General features: G+C 49.6%; 1 protein-coding gene across 1 annotated transcript in view; it reads right to left on the reverse strand.

Moving 5' to 3' along the window:
- cry1b (cryptochrome circadian regulator 1b) overlaps positions 1-20491 on the reverse strand; it is a 54058-nt gene that overhangs the window by 6288 nt on the left and 27279 nt on the right. Inside the window, 7 exon segments of the mRNA XM_056282415.1 lie at positions 1191-1255; positions 3257-3384; positions 4050-4120; positions 4438-4630; positions 4950-5122; positions 13000-13050; positions 17963-18103. Of these exon segments, the coding sequence (XP_056138390.1) occupies positions 1191-1255; positions 3257-3384; positions 4050-4120; positions 4438-4630; positions 4950-5122; positions 13000-13050; positions 17963-18103 (822 nt within the window).

Below are 20491 nucleotides of genomic sequence, written 5' to 3' on the forward strand. Positions count from 1 at the left end.
TTTACGAGCAGTGGGTGAGCAGCGCGTGGCAGCCGATTGCCTTCTTCAGCCGGCAGTTGAACCTGAGGGAGCGCAAATACAGCGCCTTTGATCGTGAGCTGCTTGGCCTTTTCCTCGCTGTTAGGCACTTTCGTTTCCTACTGGAGGGCCGTCAGTTCACGGCTTTCGTCGATCACAAACCGCTGGTGTTCGCGATGGCAGAGCCGTGGTCAGCCCGCCAGCTGGCCTACATCTCAGAGTTTACCACCGACGTGAGGCACGTCGCTTGAAAGTCCAACCCGGTCGCCGACTGTCTCTCCCGGCCCTGCCCCCCTCCTCCGGCGAGCCGCCCCCTGCTTCCCCAGCCCCTCCCTTTCCCCGGTTCAGCTGTGAGGACTCTGCTGCTTTGCCTGCGGTTAACCAGCCCCCAGTTCCTGTTCAGCGGAGCCGTTGGGGCAGAGAGATCCGCCCCCCTCGCCACGCGGAGTTTTCGTATTAAGGCGAATTCTGCGGGGACGTGTGGAGTGGTTATGGGGATACATAATTCCCCTTATTGAGCTAATAGGAACGTTGGTTTACAGCTGCTGTTTTCTCGGTTCGGGTTTACAGTGATACACTTCCTCTGCGCGGGTTTTTGTTGTTGTAATGGTGGAAGGAATAAATGGTGCACGTTGTGTAGCCGAAAGAGAAAGTTGTCACGACTCCTGCTTGAGCTCCTCTGCAGTGGCAATGTGTATATCATACTGACACATCCAGCTGACTGCATTCACAGACTGATTGTCTTTTCAATTACTGGTCTCTCAAACTGTTGTGAGCAATGCCCTGTGAGACTGCTCTTACGTATACTTCAATTTTGAGTAGTATCGCACACTGGAGATGGAGTTTCAAATGATAGAGCTTCTTTCTGGGCAGTAATGACATATACCTTTGAATGAATATACCCTCGGGTGAAGTCCCTAATTGGAAGACAACCCTCATCCTTTTTTCCACAGCATTCTACAAAATTATTGTGCATCTCATTTGGATAGGTCACAGGTTGTCTGAAACACCCTCCCTTTCTGCTTTACCTCTATATCCCTATGCAGTCATCCAGTTTGCTCCAGTTCAGGAGGTGCACACCTCTTCTGAACTGATCCCAAAGCCTCCTCGTTTGAGCAGTCACCCTGCTAAAACACACACACACACCACTCCATCCCATCTCTCTCTCTCACCTTCATGCCTTCCTCCCAGCTGATCCAAAGGTCTCCCCTGGTGAGGAAGCTGGCTTTATCAAAAACTCAGATCAAACCAAACCGAAACAAGAACACTAATAAGTTTCACCCTCCTTCTCAAGGAGTCTAGACACAAGAGCTTGCTCTCTGATTGGCAACAATGGCCCACTGGCTGTCTCTCACACTAACTACCAACAATGGCCCACTGGCACTGTTGGGTGTCCCTCTCCAAGTTATATACCCAGCTGAGGAGGAATTGGGGTCACCTGGGCTCAATCAGCAGCTCCACAGGAGGCGGGGCATCACCTGGAGAGGGAAAACTACAGACACACGGCACTAGGGCCGTAACAGAAACGATAACCGCGGGCCCTAGTCCACTACTACTATTACTTTTGGCTGCTTCCGTTAGGGGTCGCCACAGTGGCTCATCCGTTTCCATCTCTTCCTGTCCGCTGCATCTTCCTCTGTTATGCCAGCCACCTGCATGTCCTCTCTCTCCACATCCATAAACCTCCTCTTTGGCCTTCCTCTTTTCCTCTTCCCTGGCAGCTCTAATATTCAACATCCTTCTCCCAATATACCCAGCATCTCTCTGCCACACATGTCCAAACCATCTCAATCTTGCCTCTCTTGCTTTGTCTCCAAACCGTCCAACCTGAGCTTTCCCTCTAATATATTGGTTCCTAATCCTGTCCTCCTTCACCGTAATGCACACCCTAAATTAGTGACTCCACAAAAAAAATCTTATAAATGTGCTGTATGAACATGAAAATTTGTTAAATTCAAATTAGGGCATTTCCATTTTGGTGTAATTTCCTATTATACATGGCCAGCTCAAAAGTTCAAGAGGGTTTTCCTTAATTAGAGTAACAAAGATTGCCATTGTTGTGTCTGGATGGGTGGTGTTATGCCCAAGTCTGACTTGTATGGTTGAGCACTGGCAGTTACTGTGCCTTTGAGAGGGGCGGGGAGCAGTGTGATGTACGGCAAGGTGAAAAGTGCCGTGAGTTGATGTTGGTTAAGTAAAAGTTATAAACGTGGCTCCTGGTGTGGTCATTGACTGAACATAATATTTGGCGAATGATGATGGCTGGCTTCATTCTATCGCCACTGCCACCTTTCCTACCCATTCCCGGTGACCCAGCTGTTCCCTGGGACCGATGGATATCGTCGTTTGATGACTATTTACTGGCTCTGGGGCATTCGGATTTAGCAGCAGCTAGAAAGCGTGCGCTGTTGCGGCACTGCCTCGGTCAGGAGGGGCAACGTATTTTCGCTACACTCTCGGTGGCGGATGACACCTACGCTGCGGCTACCAACGCACTACAGTCCCATTTCAGCTCAGGAAGGAGCCGATGTATGCACCAGTTTGAGTTTCGTCAGGGAGCCCAGAAGTCTGGTGAGTCAGTGGGCCAGTTTGTCTCTGCCTTACGTGGGCTAGCAAAGCATTGTGACTTCGGGGCTTTGGAGGATGGATTTATAGTTGATCAGCTAATAGAGAAAACGTCTTGTGTTCAACTGAGGAAAAGACTGTTACTCGAACCAGACTCAATGACATTATGTGACGCTATAGTGATTGGGAAGCAGTTGGAAGCGGCTCTGCTGGAAGCGCACAAGTTCTCTCGCGCTGTGCAGGAGCCCGTGATGTCACTGCTACCGGCAGTTCACCGCTTAAATGCATCTCCACTTAAAGTACCTACTGTTGCCCAGGAGACGGCAGGGGCGGCTGACATGGACAGTGACAGGTTTGATGTGCAAAGAGTGGAAGACAGGGGGTCTAGGGAGAGTGGGCCCAAACATTGTACTAACTGTGGCTCCACAAAGCATGTATCTCGGGACAAATCATGTCCTGCCCTGGGCAAGCGCTGTCGTAACTGCAACAAGATGAATCACTTTGCACACTGGTGCTGCTCCCCCCCTGCAGACTCACAGGCTGCTGCAGTTCCTATCAAAACAGTTCAGAGCCAGCGGGCCTCATTCAGCCACTGCACGTGCCTTGTGGGCGAACCCTACATACCACTCCTTGTTGACATGGGGGCAAAGGGGTCACTCCTGAACAAACCCACATATGATCGGCTCTTCCGTCACGTGCCCCTGGAAACGGCAGCCAACTCCCTGTCGGGCTATGGCCACGCCCCCATCACCTCTTTGGGAGTAGTCTGCCTTCCCGTGGAGAATAATCACCAGTACGTCCCTGAAACCAGGTTTTACATCACACAGAAAGGGGCTAACATCATGGGGCTAGACTTGTTCCATGCCCTGGGCTTTACAATGACTGAAGCTGTGGGCCTGCATGTCCTGCAGGTCTCCACCTCCTGGCCCGAACGTTACCCAGAACTATTCAGAGGACTGGGCTGCATATCTGGGTTTGTGCACCAGCCTACTGTGGACTCATCGGTCCGCCCGGTAATTCAGCCACTACGACGCATTCCCCTGGCCTTCCGGGATGGGGTGGAAGAGGAGATACACCGCCTGGTAAAGGAGGACATCATCGAACCAGTCAATGCCTCACCCTGGATTTCCAACCTGGTAATGGCCAAGAAGCGGGGTGGTTGAATGCGCCTCTGCGTGGACTTGACGGACGTCAACAAAGCCATCATCCCTGACAAATACCCCCGCCCCACAGCTGAGGAGCTGACTAGCCATTTCCATGGCTCCACAGTTTTCAGCAAAATGGATTTACACCACAGCTACCTGCAGGTTCCCCTGGCACTGGTCAGCATGGACCTCACAGCTTTTGTCTCACATGTGGGGGTGTTCAGATACAAGCGCATGGCTTTCGGGCTGTCATCAGCCCCAAGCTGTTTTCAGAAAATAATGTCACTCATCCTAGCTGGCATTCAGGGGGTCGCCATCTACCTGGACGACGTGGTGGTACACGCACCCCCTGCCACAGTGCACGATGCTCGCCTTGAACAGGTCTTCCAGTGCTTCAAGCAACACAGGGTCACACTGAACACTGAGAAGTGTGTATTTAGTGCAAAGGAGGTCGAGTTCCTGGGTTTCCGGCTCTCCAAGAGGGGTATCGCCCAATCATGTCCCACACGGAGGCCATTCTGTCCCTGCCGGACCAACAGTCACCGTCCCAGCTGTCCTCTTTTATGGGGATGGCTGCCTACTATCTCCGTTTCATGCCACACTACTCTGACTCAACGGCCCCCCTGCACCAGCTACTATGGAAGAATGCTGTATGGGACTGGACCCCAGCATGCCGGGAGGCTGTAGGCATCATCAAACAGCAGCTCACATCCCTGCCCACTTTGGTCCATTTCAGCCTGACTGTGCCCACCATGGTCACCTGTGACGCATCTGGGGTGGCACTTGGTGCAGTGCTCTCCCAGGTCCATGAGGAAGTAGAGCGTCCAGTGGCTTTTGCCTCGCAGGCACTCACTCCGGCAGAGCAGAAGTACTCAGTGGGGGAGAGGGACGCTCTTGCCTGCCTGTGGGCATGCGAACGCTGGCATGTCCACCTGTATGGCAGGGCTTTCACTATCCGCACAGATCATCAGGCGCTGACGGCTCTGCTGGCAACCCGAGGTTTGGGGCACAGGCTACTGAGCTGGGCGGATAGGCTGAGTCAGTACAACTTCAGACTCGAGTTTATGCCGGGGCGTACCAATACGGTGGCCGACCTCCTGTCCTGAGCCATCTCTCTGACCAAAGAGGTAAGAGGGGCGACGCCAGAGGATGACAATGATGACAACTGTGTCCACATGCTGCATGGGCCCCTCAGCACAGTAGTCACCCTGGCCGAGCTACAGCAGGCCTCGGCTGAGGATGAGACACTCACAACCCTTCGTGCCTACATCCAGGATGGCTGGCCTGCCAAGGTGGATGACAGGCTGCTCCCCTACCATAAAGTCCGTGACGAGCTCTTCTGCCGGGGGGAGGTGTGCCTCTCCCGTGGCCACCGCGCCATTGCACCAGAGACTCTAAGGGCCAGAGTGCTGCAAATGGCTCATGATGGGCATCTGGGAGTGGTCAAGGTAAAGCAGAAGACACCGTGTGGTGGCCTCACATAGACTCTGACGCAGAGGAGCTGGTGCATAACTGCACCTGCTGCCTTCTGAGTGGGAAAACCAGCCAGCCTACCACAGCACACCTCACTCCAACCCCGTGGCCGTCCGCGCCATGGGAGCACATCCAGATCGACCTCTGTGGAGAGCTCCACGGGGCATCCGCGCATGCCCGCTACTTGCTGGTCATGCATGACCTTCATTCTAAGGGGCCAGAGGCCATCGAACTGGGCTCCATCACCTCACACACCATCATCAACCGCCTCGACAAGCTGTTTGGGCACTGGGGCCTGCCCAGTGTCATCACGACAGACAATGGACCCCAATTTGCATCGGCGGAGTTCTCAGAGTTCCTGTCACTGCGGTCCATCAAGCACATCAGGACAGCAGTGTACCACCTGGAGAGTAACGGAGAGGTGGAAGACTGAACAAAACTCTCAAGAATGGAATTCGAGCCTGTCTGGAGGAAGGGAAAACCTTCAGCACTGCACTCAGCCAAACTCTCTTGACCATCCGGGCATCCAAGCACTCCACCATGGGGGTGACACCGGCTCTGCTCATGATCGGGCGGGAACTAAAGCAACCACTGGACCGCTTGAGAGCAGAGCCAGCCACTGCACATGAGAGCCCAGGGCTCCAGAAAGCCAGAACTCAGGTCCGAAGCTCACAGGCCCGGATGAAACAGAGTTTCGATGCCTCCCGCCGAGTACAGACTTCCTCTCTGTCTGTGGGGGACTGGGTCAGGATCAAACACGCCCACTGCCAGAACAAGCTGCGGTCATACTGGTCGGAGCCCCATCAGGTGACTCGGCAGCTGGGACCGGCTACCTACAAACTGAACAATGGGACTCGTTGGCACCCAAACCGCCTGCATGGGGTTGTAGCCCCTACAAACCCTGCATCATCCCTGTCCCCAGCTGCTGCTCTCAGTTGGCAGCCCAGACTGGTGGCAAACTGGGTGGGTGGTAACCCACCGCCATTGCCAGGCCCTGCTCCCCAGCCTGCTCGCCCTCAGAGGGTGAAGGTTCCACCTGTCTGGCACAGGGACTATGTTACGAATGGTTAAGGGTAGGGTAGGGACTGATATGTTACTTTCTCAAGGGGGGTGCGGGGAGAAAATGCTGTCTGGTTGGGTGGTGTTATGCCCAAGTCTGACGTCTATGGTTGAGCACTAGCAGTTACTGGGCCTCTGAGAGGGGCGGGGAGCAGTGCGATTTATGGCAAGGTGAAAAGTGTCGTGAGTTGATGTTGGTTAAGTAAAAGTTATAAACGTGGCTCCTGGTGTGGTCATTGACTGAACATAATAGCCATATCGACTTTACAGTTGATATGGAATTTGTTTTGGTGTACTCAAAGATAACCAAAATTGAAATTTACATCTCACAAAACATGAAAGGCGTGTCTCACTGTCAAAAAACAATGTCATTGCAGCCTAAGGCTTAAGAACTGAACTGTAATCGAGCAAATTCCAGAGTTGCATTAAAAATGAATGTGAATGCACAGAGAGCCTACTACTACTACTTTCGGCTGCTCCCGTTAGGGGTCACCACAGCGGATCACCCGTTTCCATTTCATTCATGTGCAATTCACAATTTTCAAAGGTCGCAGATTTTGGTGTAACACCAGCATGGTTTGCTTAGCTACACCCTATAGCAGTCAGAGATCATTAAGAAGAGACATATAATCCAGCGGTAGTGTGTGGACAAAGAAGATTGATCAACAATGTCATTCAACACAGGAATATTGAGCAATATATCAAACCATATCAAACAAGAATTAGACCTAATTAAACGCTTGATAATGATTAGCTTTGTATTTTAGTGCATATCATAGCAAGTGCATATCACTTGCTCTCCCGCATTCGACATGCAAGTTATTGCCTTTTACTTTTCTTCTTTCTTCCTTATATAGCAGTCTCAACGCATTTCCTGTGCATGTACCATTCACTTGAATACATGGTGGGACACTTGGGTAACAATGAAAAATGGCATATAGAGGAGTAACTACAGAACACATCGAATGGCTGTTGCTACAAAAACTCCAGTAGAAAATGGTATCAGATATGGAACATGGAATTTTTAATATTGAAAAAATTATGGATTAAAACTTAAGAAATGTCGTTCCTGCAGCCAATGCTCTGCATGGTGAAAGTCAGAATCTAAGGATAATATGGCAAAGGGACCTGGACATTGAGCTTGATAAAGAGGTATGGGAGAATATTGTCAAGAACGTGGGCTAGTCAGTAAGGGATAGTAAGAGCAAATTTATACATTATAAAATAATCCATAGGTATTATTGGACTCCAGTCAGACTTAAAAAGCTTGGTCTAATTCAAAGCAATGAATGCTGGAAAATGTGAAAGTTCTATAGGTACTTTTGTACACCTCATGTGGGACTGTCCACTGGTTTCCCCATTTTGGACACGAGGGGTTGCCGCAACTGAGGACTGGTTGGACCAGCCCTTGCCAAGCTCACCACGTCTATGCCTTCTTGGGAGACAAATCTGCTGTACCAGCTGGACTCACAAAGGCCCAGTCTGGGTTAGCCCTTGCAGGCTTCCTTAATGCAGCCAGGGTTATATTAAGGAACTGGAAAAATACAAGCACACTATGCTATAAGGACTGGCTACAGCCTCATATGAGTTGATGATAGCTGAAGGGACAGATTCTGTGTCTAAATTCACTGAAATGTGGGGTAGCGTTCTCAGATTTATTAGTGGTACAGATCATTATGTGGCAATATGTGAGAGAGCCTTGATGTATATCATATGGGGTGTTGTATATTGTGTGCGTGTGTGTGTGTGTGGGGGGGGGTTGTTGTGGCCTATCATGCTGTGATGTTAAGCTTGCTTCTGTTTTTTGTTTTTGTTTTGTTTGTACTGTAATGTTGGTGTTTTTGGAAAAATAAATGAATAAAAAATAATAATGACAAAAAAGAAATTGGTTCCCGTTGAACACATTGATGCAAGTGTTTACTTTTGAATTCACTGAGTTTTCAGTTACACAAAAGCGCCATTATTTGCCATACTTGCTCAAGAGCAAGCACATTATTGCTTCCTGTACCATAACATATTCAATTTTTCCCCCTCGTTAAAACGTTGTTAGGCAAAGCAAAGAAATAAATTTTACAGACAAAGATTTAACTGATTGGAATCTTCTGGGCTTCATCATAGTCCAATCGGGCAATCTTTAAGCCTTCAAAAACTTAATAGTTTTTGAAGGCTTGAAGATAAAAAAAAACTTCCAAGCTTGAAGTTTTTTTATCTGATTTTCAAAGATGGGAAGGTCTAAGTGCAGTCACACAAACGTTTAATATGTTAGATGAAAAAAAGTTGCAAACCTTTCTATCAAATTATAATAAGTACTTTTCACTTGTGCAAATATGTTTCGGGAAATCCATGCTGGTTTCTAGAAATACATGACTGTAACTAAAGCTATGAGACTGCTGGGCGCCAGGACTTCCTGTTCTCAATTGCAGATTTTGTTGTTCAAATTCAAACAAGATTGTGCCCCTATTCAAACCATATAAATTAAATGTAAAATAAATGAAGGTACAGTGGATATAAAAAGTCTATGCACCCCTATTAAAATGTCAGGTTTTTGTGATGTATGTAAATGATACCAAGATAAATCACGTCAGAATTTATTCCACTTTTTTTTTAATTGCAACCTACTAAAATTGTGAAAAATAAACATTTAAGGGGAAAAGAAAATACAATACTTCCAATAACCTGGGCACATAAGTGTGCACACCCTTTTATCATTGGGGACATGGCTGTGTTCAGAATCAGAATTAGATTTATTGCCAAATACAAGAACATACAAGGAATTTGTCTTGGTATGTTGGTGCATGAGGGAAAAATTCACAGTAAATTGTAAAGATAAAAGTCCAGAAGTCAACAGTCCAAATACATGTAGGTCAGGTGAATCGGCCATACTAAATTGTCCCTAGGTGTGAATGTGTCGGCCCTGTGATGGACTGGGGGCCTGTCCAGGGTGTCTCCCCGCCTGCCAACCAGTGCCTGCAGGGATAGGCTTCAGCATCTCCATGACTCTGAGTAGGATAAGCGGCTTGGATAATGGATGGATGGATGTAAAGATAAATGTTAAAAAGAATAATAAATAATATAGTAGTAGATATGGGATAGGCTCCAGCATCCTCATGACCCTGAGCGGGATAAGCAGTTTGTATAATGGATGGATGGATGGAGGTAAAATAAAAATTAAAGGTGCAATAAGGTGCAATCAACACCGGTTCAGAGTTGAACATGAAACCACATGACAGCCTCTGATGCCCAGAAGTGGGTGGCAGGAGCTGAATTTACAAAAAGTTAAATGAGAATTTTAAGAGAGAATAAGAGGTTAAATGAGAAATGAAGTGGAATGCCATGTTTACTGCATCGTCCACAGACCTGCTGGCCCTGTAGGTGAATTGCAGGGAGTCCAGGTGTGGGTCAGTAATTAAGGTGGGACAGAAAAAGGCGCTCAAAAGACTTCATTACCACAGAGGTCAGGGCAATGGGTCTGTAGTCATTGAGTCCTGTGGTTCTTGTTTATTTGGGGACAGGGATGATGGTGGAGGTCTTGAAGCAGGCTAGTACATGGCATATCTCCATTGAGGTGTTAAAAATGTCTGTGAACACCGGAGACAGCTCATTGGCACAGTGCTTCAGGGTGCAGGGAGAGACAGTCTGGTCTAGCTGCTTTGCAGGGTTTCTGTCTTTTAAATAGCCTGTTAACATCCCTCTTTAGGATAGAGAGATTCGTCCTTGTGATAGGGGAGGAGGGGGCCTTGAAGGTGGGCAGTTATGGAGAGGCCCGGCCCCTGCTAAAGCGGGGGAGGAGGAGCTGGTGGATGGAGTCACGGGGGATGGTGTCAGGACTGACTCATTGTCTTTCAAATCAACAAAAGAACTCATTCAGATCGCTGGCCAGGCACAAATCCTTTATGGAGTGGGGGGCTTTCGGTTTGGAGTTGTTTATCTTGTCTGAGGCCCTTCCAGATAGAGGCAGCGTTGCTATCTGAGAACTGCATGTCCGCCTGCGGTAGAATGTAAACACCGACTAGAATCAATGAAGTGAACCTAACGGAATCAGTAACACTTTATTCAAGAACACTTTGTCATTTCACCTCATATACTTGCGTACAAGAAGTGAAACAAAGTGCTGTTTCCCCCAGCCCACGGCAGCGCAACATACAGACAAAAACACATTTAAGAACTACAAGAACACACAGATTCAAATTAACACATATATCCAAACCAACAAAAAAAAATCACTGTCCAAGGGAACAAATACCACCCAGGATGACTGTCGGAACCGCCGGTCTGCATGGGCTGGCAGTTAGCCTAGCCTGCCCCAATTACATGTCCTGTCAAACCGCCCTCTGTGTTTCCTCCTCGGTTGCAGCCCCAGGCAGGGGCCGTGGTCCCTGTGGCAACCAGACGAAGCAGACCAAGCCCTCCCAGCCGATCCAGCACCACCTCTCCCAGCCAGACACCCTTGACACACCTCCCCGCACTCCACATAACGACATCAAAAACACCAGTCAACACCAGGTGAAGCCGCCGCCAGACCGCCCTTGGTGTTATCGGAACTGCTGGTTTGCATGGGCTAGCAGTTAGCTTAGCCTGCCCTGCTTCCGCATCCTGTCAGACCATGCTCGGTCTTACCTCCTCGGGTGCAGCTCCGGGCAAGGCCACAGTCCCTGGGCCCACAGCGCAGCAGACAAAGCTCTCACAGCCGATCCAGCGCCAGCTTTTCCAGTCAACAAACGAAGACAAAAATTTAGACGCAGATGTGGACAAGGACACTGCATGGACGGTACTCGGTGAGGCTGCTGCGAACGCGAATTTGCGCCGCCATCCTAGCGGGGGAGTAGAAGGGTTTACAGTTGAGGAAAAAAAGTTTCCAGAACAGGAGAACAGTCCTGCAGAATCACCGTCACATCTTTACACCAGCCACTGTTAACATAGTGTAGCGAATTCGGGGGACAGCGCAACCACAGGAACTGCCGCGGCCGGGAAGCGAACCCGTATCGCCCGCACCGCAGGAGGCATCGCTAACCGCTAGACTAAAGGGTCAGACCCGCCCGCCAGCCAGCGTGTCTACTTATCCATGTACGTTACACTACCCCCCTCCTTCGGGAAGCGCGTCCCCGCGCTTAAACATATCAGCTCCTTCACGCCTCAGGGCACATACGCTTCCGATGGCCTTACGGTCGCTCCATCCCACTTCTGACACCAATGTAGCGAATTCGGGGGACAACGCAACCACAGGAACTGCCGCGGCCGGGAAGCGAACCCGTATCGCCCGCACCGCAGGAGGCATCGCTAACCGCTAGACTAAAGGGTCAGACCCGCCCGCCAGCCAGCGGCCAGCGTTTCTACTTATCCATGCACGTTACAATAGAAACAAATATCTCCACCTTTCTGTGTCGTGATCTGCTCTGAACAGCTGGAAGCCTACCAGCTGCAGTGCAGAGTCCGGTATTGATCCACACAGCCAAGTTTCTGTGAAACACAAAACGCAAGATGAAGAAAAGTACTGTAGCGAATTCGGGGGGACAACGCAACCACAGGAACTGCCGCGGCCGGGAAGCGAACCCGTATCGCCCGCACCGCAGGAGGCGTCGCTAACCGCTCGACTAAAGAGTCAGACCCGTTAGTCAAGGACCAGCGTGTCTACTTATCCATGCAGGTTACAGTATCTATTCTTCCCCACCAGTAGGTGAAGTTTGTCTAGTTTGTTGCACAGTGATCACATGTTAGAGAGAAATATTCCCGGCAATGGAGTGCGTAGTCCATGTTTGTGAAGACCACGAGTCTGCTGGCACGTTTCCCTCTCCTTCGGCGTTTCACTGTGTGAACAAACGTGAGCACACCTTTTACCAAAATGTCCAGTAATTCCGAAGATGGGATGACAAAGTTGGGGAATAAATCGGCAGAAGTAGTTTCTCTAATGTTCATAAGCTCTTCTCTGGTGAAAGCGCTCGGGGTTTTGTAGAAAACACTGAGTTTACGAGGAAACCCCCCCACCAAAAAAAACAATAAAAAACAATGTGCATCAACACACCGAGGCTGCCATGTGTGGCGCCATCTTGGCGAAAGATGGCATTAACCAATCACATTCAAACTCATGTTAAATAGTGGTTGGTATTCACTTGCCATCAATTAAAGTGACTCTGATTAACCCCAAATAAAGTTCAGCTGTTCCTGTTCGATTTTCCTGACATCTTTCTGGGTTACATCCAACTGCAAAAACCATGGTCCACTAAAATTTTACAAAGCATGAACGGGATCTCATTGTTGAAAGGTATCAATCAGGAGAAGGGTACAAAAGAATTCCCAAGGCATTAGCTATACCATGGAACACAGTGAAGACAATCATCAACAAGTGGAGAAAATATGGCACAACAGTGACGTTACCATCAACAGGAAGTCCCTCCAAAATGGATGAGAAGACAAGGAGAAAACAGGTCAGGGTGGCTGCCAAAAGGCTTACAGCAACATTAAAGGAGCTGCAGGAATTTCTGGCAAGTACTGGTTGCTCCTTACATGTGACAACAATGTCCAGTATGGGGTAGGGTGTTACGAAGGAATCCTTTCCACGTAAAAAAAAAAAAGAACGTCCAAGCCCAGCTTAATTTTGCAAAAGGATACATCCAGCCTTCCAAAACCATGTGGAAAAGTGTGTTATGGTCTGATGAGACCAAAGCTAAACTTTTTGACCATAATTCCAAAAAGTATGTTTGATACAAAAACAACACAGTACATCACCAAAAGAACATCATACCCATGGTAAAGCATGGTGGCAACATAATGCTTTGGGGCTGCTTTTCTTCAGCTGGAACTGGGGATTTTGTCAAGGTGGAGGGAATCAAGGATAGCTCCAAATACCAACCAATTTTTGTGCAAAACCTTTCAGGAATCTGCTAGAAAGCTGAAGATTTCACCTTTCAGTATGACAACAACCAAAAGCATACATCCAAATCAACAAGGGAATACCTTACCAAAAGAAGACCAAGGTTTTGGAATGGCTCAGCCAGAGCCAAGACCAGAATCCAATTGAAAATCTTTGGGCTGACCTGAAGAGGGCTGTGCACAGGAGATGCCCTCACAATTTCATGGATCTAGAACATTTTTACAAAGTGTGCCAAGCTGATAGAATCTAACACAAAAAGACTGATTGCTGTAATAAAATCCAAAGGTGCTTCAACAAAGTATAGAGGTGTGCACACTTGTGCAAATTAATGGTTTTTTTTTTTACTTTTTATAGTGATTATATTTCACACTTTTTATTATTATTATAGGTTGCAATTTCACACAAAAAGTGGAAAAAGGTCTGACATGATTAATCTTGGCTTCATTTTTTTTTTACATCACAAAAACCTGCCATTTTAATGGGGGTGTGTAGACTTTCTATATCCACTGTAGGTTTGAGGGCTTCCGGTTTTTTGAAAAGGAGATATTGTAGAGGAGCTCAAGCAGGAGTCGTGACAACTTTCTCTTTCGGCTACACAACGTGCACCATTTATTCCTTCCACCATTACAACAACAACAAAAACCCGCGCAGCGGAAGTGCACCACTGTAAACCCGAACCGAGAAAACAGCAGCTGTAAACTAACGTTCCTACTAGCTCAATAAGGGGAATTATGTATCCCCATAACCACTACACACGTCCCCCCAGAAATCGCCTTAATACAAAAAGTCAGTGTGGCGAGGGGGGCAGATCTCTCTGCCCCAACGGCTCCGCTGAACAGGAACTGGGGGCTGGTTAACCGCAGGCAAAGCAGCAGAGTCCTCACAGCTGGACCGGGGAAAGGGAGGGGCTGGGGAAGCAGGGAGCGGTTCGCCAGGGCAGGTGGGCAGGGCTGGGGGGTGCCCCCGCCGTGAGGGCAGGGCAAGACCAACAGGGCGTTCTAAGTCCAGGTGAGCAGGCTTGAGGCGGTCCACAGAAACCCGCTCCAGCCTGCTGCCAACCTCCACCACAAAGTGCTTATCTCCAGTGTCCCGTACCCGAAATGGGCCGTTGTAAGGTGGCTGCAGGGGACTGCGGTGTGCGTCGTGACGGATGAAAACATATTCCGCTGACCGCAGCTCCGTGGGTACATAGGACTGAGAGCCGCCATGCTGAGAAGTGGGGACCGGTACAAAAGCCCTGGCTTCCTCCTGCAGCGCAGTCCGTTGGCAGCTGGCGGACCAGGGAGCTGTGGCGGTAGGGAGGAAATCCCCCGGGACCCGAAATGGCTGTCCGTAGACCAGTTCGGCGGATGAGGACTGGAGGTCCTCCTTGGGGGCCGTCCTGAGCCCAAGCATGACCCAAGGCAGTTTGTCGACCCAGCGGTCGTCCTTGAGGGTAGCCCGCAATGCGGCCTTCATCGAGCGATGGAACCTCTCGACCAATCCATTCGCTTGAGGGTGATACGCTATGGTGCGATGGAGCCTCACCCCTAAACCCGCGGCGATCTCCTCCCAGAGCGCTGACGTGAATTGCGGCCCTCTGTCCGAGGAGAGGTCAGATGGGGTGCCAAAGCAGGCGACCCAGGTTCCAATGAACGCTCGGGCAACCTCAGGCGCTGTCGTGGATGAAAGCGGGATGGCCTCTGGCCATCGCGTGGTCCTTTCGAGCATGGTGAGCAGGTATGTGAAACCATGGGAGGGGGTAGGGGGCCTACCAGGTCCACATTCACGTGGTCGGAACCTCCTCTCAGGTACCGTGAAAGGTATCAGGGGCGCTTTGATGTGCCAGAGCACTTTGGAGCGTTGGCACTCCACACAGGTGTCAGCCCAGTCCCTCACATCCTTTTTGAGTCCATGCCAGACAAACTTTGCTGCCACCAACCTCTGTGAAGGCTTTCTGCCAGGGTGAGACAGCCCATGGACTGCGTCGAAGACCTGCCGCCTCCAAGCAGTCGGAACGACGGGTTCGGGCTGACCCGTAGAGATGTCGCACAGGAGCGTGGTGCCAGCATCGTCGAAAGCCACATCCTCCAACTGCAGCCCTGTGACGGCGGTCCTGCATGCCTGCACTCCTGGGTCGGCGGCCTGGTCAGCCGCCATCTGGCTGTAGTTAAGTCCCAAATGGGCGGCATCAGCGATGGCCCGGGAGAGACAGTCGGCGACCGGGTTGGACTTCCCAGCAACATGCCTCACGTTGGTGGTAAACTCTGAGATGTAGGCCAACTGTCGCTGCTGGCGGGCTGACCACGGCTCTGCCACCTTGGCCATCGTGAACACCAGCGGTTTGTGATCAACGAAAGCCTTGAACTGACGGCCCTCCAGCAGGAAACGAAAGTGCCTAACAGCGAGGAAAAGGCCAAGCAGCTCAGGATCAAAGGTGCTGTATTTGCGCTCTCTCAGGTTCAACTGCCGGCTGAAGAAGGCAAGCGGCTGCCACGCGCCGCTCACCCACTGCTCGTAAACCGCGCCGACAGCATAGTCCAAAGCATCCGTCATGATGGCGATGGGCACTCCAGACACAGGATATGCCAACATCGCCACGTCAGCCAGGGCGGCCTGGTGGTATCCACGGACGAGGTCCACCTTGGAAAAGATCACTTTCCCTGCCAGGTGGGAGGAGAAATCTTGGATGTGAGGGACCGGGTAGCGGTCCGGTGTTGTTGCGTCATTGAGCCGACGGTAGTCACCACATGGACGCCACCCACCGCCAGGCTTAGGCACTATGTGGAGGGGTGAAGCCCACGGGCTGCTGGAGCGACGGATGATGCCGAGGCGCTCCATGTTCTCAAACTCCGCCTTGGCAACAGAGAGCTTGGTCGGGTCGAGGTGCCGAGCTCGGGCGTGCACCGGCGGGCCAGTGGTGACGATGTGGTGCTCAACCCCATGTTTGGTCGTAGATGACGAGAATGTGGGCTAAGTGAGGTCAGGGAACTCAGAGAGAAGATGGAGAAACACGTCCTCATTGGAGAGCATGCTGGACAGCCTGACGGAGCCTGTATCGCTGAGTGCACACGCGTGTGAAGCGAAAGTGACGGCGTCAATCAGGCGTCGATTCCTGACGTCCACCAGCAGCCCATGAGCACAAAGGAAATCTGCACCGAGGAGGGGAAAAGCCACGTCGGCGGTGACAAAATCCCAGCTGAACCGCTGTCCGTTAAAAAACATGTCAATGTGCCTCGTGCCATACGTACGGATAGAGCTGCCGTTAGCAGCTTCCATGGGAGGGCCGTGAGCGCCTGACAGGGCGTCCACACTCGATGCAGGTACGACACTCCTCTGCGCCCCAGTGTCGTATAGGAAACGCAGCCCCGAGATGGAGTCTTGCAGGAAAAGTAGCCTGTTGCCTTCCACGCCGATGCCCATGGCGACTAGTGAGCGCTGGCCTTGGCGTTTCCCGACGAGCTGAAATTGCACGGGGAATTGCACTTTTTCGCCTTGGCCCCGAACTTTGCATGGTAAAAGCACAGGCCGGGCTCCTGTCGCCGACCGGGGATTGCCATGGCGACCACCATTGAGTCACCAGGTGGTGGCGTGTGGGGGTGGGCAGGGGTGAGCGCGGACGCGCAGTGCTGCTGTTGGCTGGCCAGGAAAAACTTGTTAGCTTCTTCAGCTAGCTTGCGGCAATCGGTAATGCTGGTGTTAGCCAAAGCGGTCCGCACCTGAGCAGGCAGTTGTCGCAGAAACAGTTGGACAAAGAGGACATCAGGTGTGTGCGCCGGTCCCAGCAGAGTCACCATTTTGTCCATGAGCTCGGATGGCTTGCTGTCACCCAAGCCTTGCAGAGAAAAGAGACGGTGGGCCCTCTCGGCGACGGAAAGTTTCAAAAATCTTCAAGAGGTGATCTTTGAGCCCCTTGTATTTGTCTGCCGCCGAAGGATTTATAAGGAGACTCACCACTCTAGTTGCAGTCGAACACCCAGTTTTTGGATAGCAAACTGCGCTTCCGCCTGGGCGAACCATGTCGTTGCCGATGACTCCCAGAACTCTGGCAATTTGAGAGAAACCGCGTTGATTTCGTCAACCATGTTCGTTCGAAAGATTGTCTCTGATAACTACCAAGAGACAAACGTCGGGGTCACCAGTGTAGAGGAGCTCAAGCAGGAGTCGTGACAACTTTCTCTTTCGGCTACACAACGTGCACCATTTATTCCTTCCACCATTACAACAACAACAAAAACCCGCGCAGCGGAAGTGCACCACTGTAAACCCGAACCGAGAAAACAGCAGCTGTAAACTAACTTTCCTACTAGGTCAATAAGGGAATTATGTATCCCCATAACCACTACAATATAGCATGGTTTTTGAAGGCTTAAGCCTGGACTGCATTGGACTGTGTTGAAGCCAAGTGAAAGGTAAATGTCTCAATACTGAAGCAATCAGTGAAGTTTTAAGTACAATTCTAAATAATGCCTGACAACATTTAAATGATATCTAGGTTCAAAAACAGTGAACTGCTGCTTTAAGATCACAGTTCATCTGGACACAACTGATCCAACTTTCTGTGATTTTCTTACCTGGAATATTGAGCATGCATAAAGACATACTCCTTTAAGAATTTCACAGATGCTTCACAGATGCAAATGCAATAATGTAGAATAAAATTGGCCCAAACAGAACACTGTAGGGAATGAGCTCCACAAAGAAAATATGTCAAACACTCGTATGAAAATGTATAAAACAGCTGAAGTAAACCCTCATTGGAATCTGTTATTCTCTTGTGTCACCCATAAGGAAAAATTAAATTTGGATCTGTAAAGAAAATAATATCTTAAAATAATCATCCAGTCATGAATACCTTCCTGTAGAGGTCAGTGAGTTTGTGATAGAAGAGTCGACAGGAGAGGCATCCAAAGCGCAGGTAGGGGCTGAGGCCTGTGGGACTGGCCAACAGAGAGTTAGGGTTCATTTTGGGACCCTCGGAGTTGGCCACCCGTGCCTGCAACAAGAAAGCCAAACAGCTGTCAAATCCACACGTCCCCGCGCTTAGGCATATCAGCTCCTTCACACCAATGTAGCGAATTCGGGGGACAACGTAACCACAGGAACTGCCGCGGCCGGGAAAGGAAACCCGTAGCGCCCGCACCGCAGGAGGCATCGCTAACCGCTCGACTAAAGGGTCAGACCCGCCCGCCAGCCAGCGGCCAGCGTGTCTACTTATCCATGCACGTTACACTATGTATGTATGCCTGTCCTTCGATTTTCTCGGCAACCGCTCATCCAAACAACTTCAAACTAGCCACTGAACTTGCTTGGGTACTGAGTGAGCAGTACAACCGCCAAGTGTAAGGTTGATCAGATGAATGGTTGTTGAGAAAATCGAAGAACAGACAGATGGAGATCAAAGAACAGAGAGAGAGATTCCTTCCGTTTTAGTTAGACTAGCGCAGTGCCAGTTCAAAACGCCTGTTTGGAACGGGTCAATTGCTTGGCCTCCGGTATTGCTGCTTGCAACTTTCTCGAGAACCGCCCATCCAAACAACTTCACACTCGACAATCGAATGACTATGGGTGTAATCCCCCCTCCGACCACAATGTGGGTTAGAATGGCAGAGTGGTGCTGTTCGTGTTTCTGCTCGTTGACTCATGGGAAGTGAAGAAGCAAAAGCAGCTAATCAAAGTTTTATGACCAACTTTGCTGAAAACTTGCTTCCAGCTTTCTCGTGAACCGCACATCCAAACAACTTCACACTTGCCACTGCACTTCTTTGGGTCCTCAGTAATACACCCACCAAATGTGAAATCAATCGGATGAATGGTTGTCGAGAAAATCGAAGGACAGACACACAGATGAAGATGTAATAGTGCAATTTTAAGAGTTTTTCAAAACATTAAAGGAGTTTCCATAGCAATTTGCACTCCTATATCTGTTTGTATGTGAAGCCTACTTAAACTACAGCTCAAATGAATTGCTTTGGAATAAATTTGAATTTAATGCATTTTTGTATATTTTTTGCTCTTTTAATAAGAAGTGCTGTGTGGTTTACTACAGCCTCATGTAACCTTACACATAATACAAACAACAACAACAATAATAATAATAATAATAATAATAATAATAATCAACCTCAAGACATTTAGCAAGGATGACAATCAGCAGAAGGGTCTACTCACCATCGTCAAGACCTTCAGCGATGACATCAAGATGGAATTCGGAATCGACAAGTGTGCCAAAGCCACTTTCAAAAAAGGAAGACTTACCACGACTGCAGACTTAGACCTAGACACTGACACCGTAATCAAAGAGCTAGACCAAGATAGCACATACAAGTACCTAGGAGTGAATGAAGGAGACGGCATACAACACTCAACCATGAAGGAGAAGATCCGGAAAGAGTACCACAGGAGAGTGCGTATGGTACTGAAGAGCGAACTCAATGCGGCTAACAGAATTGAAGCTATCGGCACCCTAGCGATACCTGTAGTGACGTACAGCTTCAACATCATCAATTGGAAACTGAACGATATCAAGAGACTAGACACCAAGACAAGAAAGATGCTGACCATGGAAAGATGCACCACCCGAAATCAGATGTTGAGAGGCTGTACCTACCAAGAGCTTCAGGAGGACGAGGCCTAGTCGAACTCGAACTGACCTTCAAGACTACCACTATCAGGCTGGATGCATACCTAACAAAAACAGATGACCCACTCCTCCGAATAGTAAAACATCAGATCTACTCCATCAATAAAGAAGCTGTGCAATTCAAGAAAGAGCTTGATGTCCCAGAATTCCCACCAACAGAAAATGAGGCAACTACCATCTATGCCAAATGAGTGAAGCAGAAGGAAAAACACCATGGTCAGCAGCAACTGCAAAAACCCTGGGAGGACAAACCAATGCATGGGAAGTACCCAAAAAGAATGAAAGATGCATACGTGGACCAACAAAACACACACCAGTGGCTGAGGAGCACCGGGCTGAAAGCAGAGACGGAGGGCCTTGATATTCGCTGCACAAGACCAGAGCCTGCCAACCAGATCCTATCACCATCGCATCATCAAAGATGGAAAAGACCCAAAATGCAGAATCTGTGGAATGTATGAAGAAACCATCGACCACATTGTCTCAGGCTGCCCGGAACTGGCAAAGACCGAGTACATGTACAGGCACAACAAGGCAGCAGCATACCTGCACTGGAAGATCTACAGGAGTTACAAGATCAAGACAACTGAGAAGTGGTACGAACATCAGCCAAAAACGGTCACTGAAAACAATGATGTCACCATCCTCTGGGACATGCCCATCCACACTGACAGAGAGATAAAAGCCAACAAGCCCGACATCGTTATCAAGGACAGGAAGCAAAAGAGGTGTATGCTCATT

Source organism: Lampris incognitus, chromosome 6, assembly GCF_029633865.1.
Source record: "Lampris incognitus isolate fLamInc1 chromosome 6, fLamInc1.hap2, whole genome shotgun sequence".
Classification (NCBI taxonomy): Eukaryota; Metazoa; Chordata; class Actinopteri; order Lampriformes; family Lampridae; genus Lampris; species Lampris incognitus.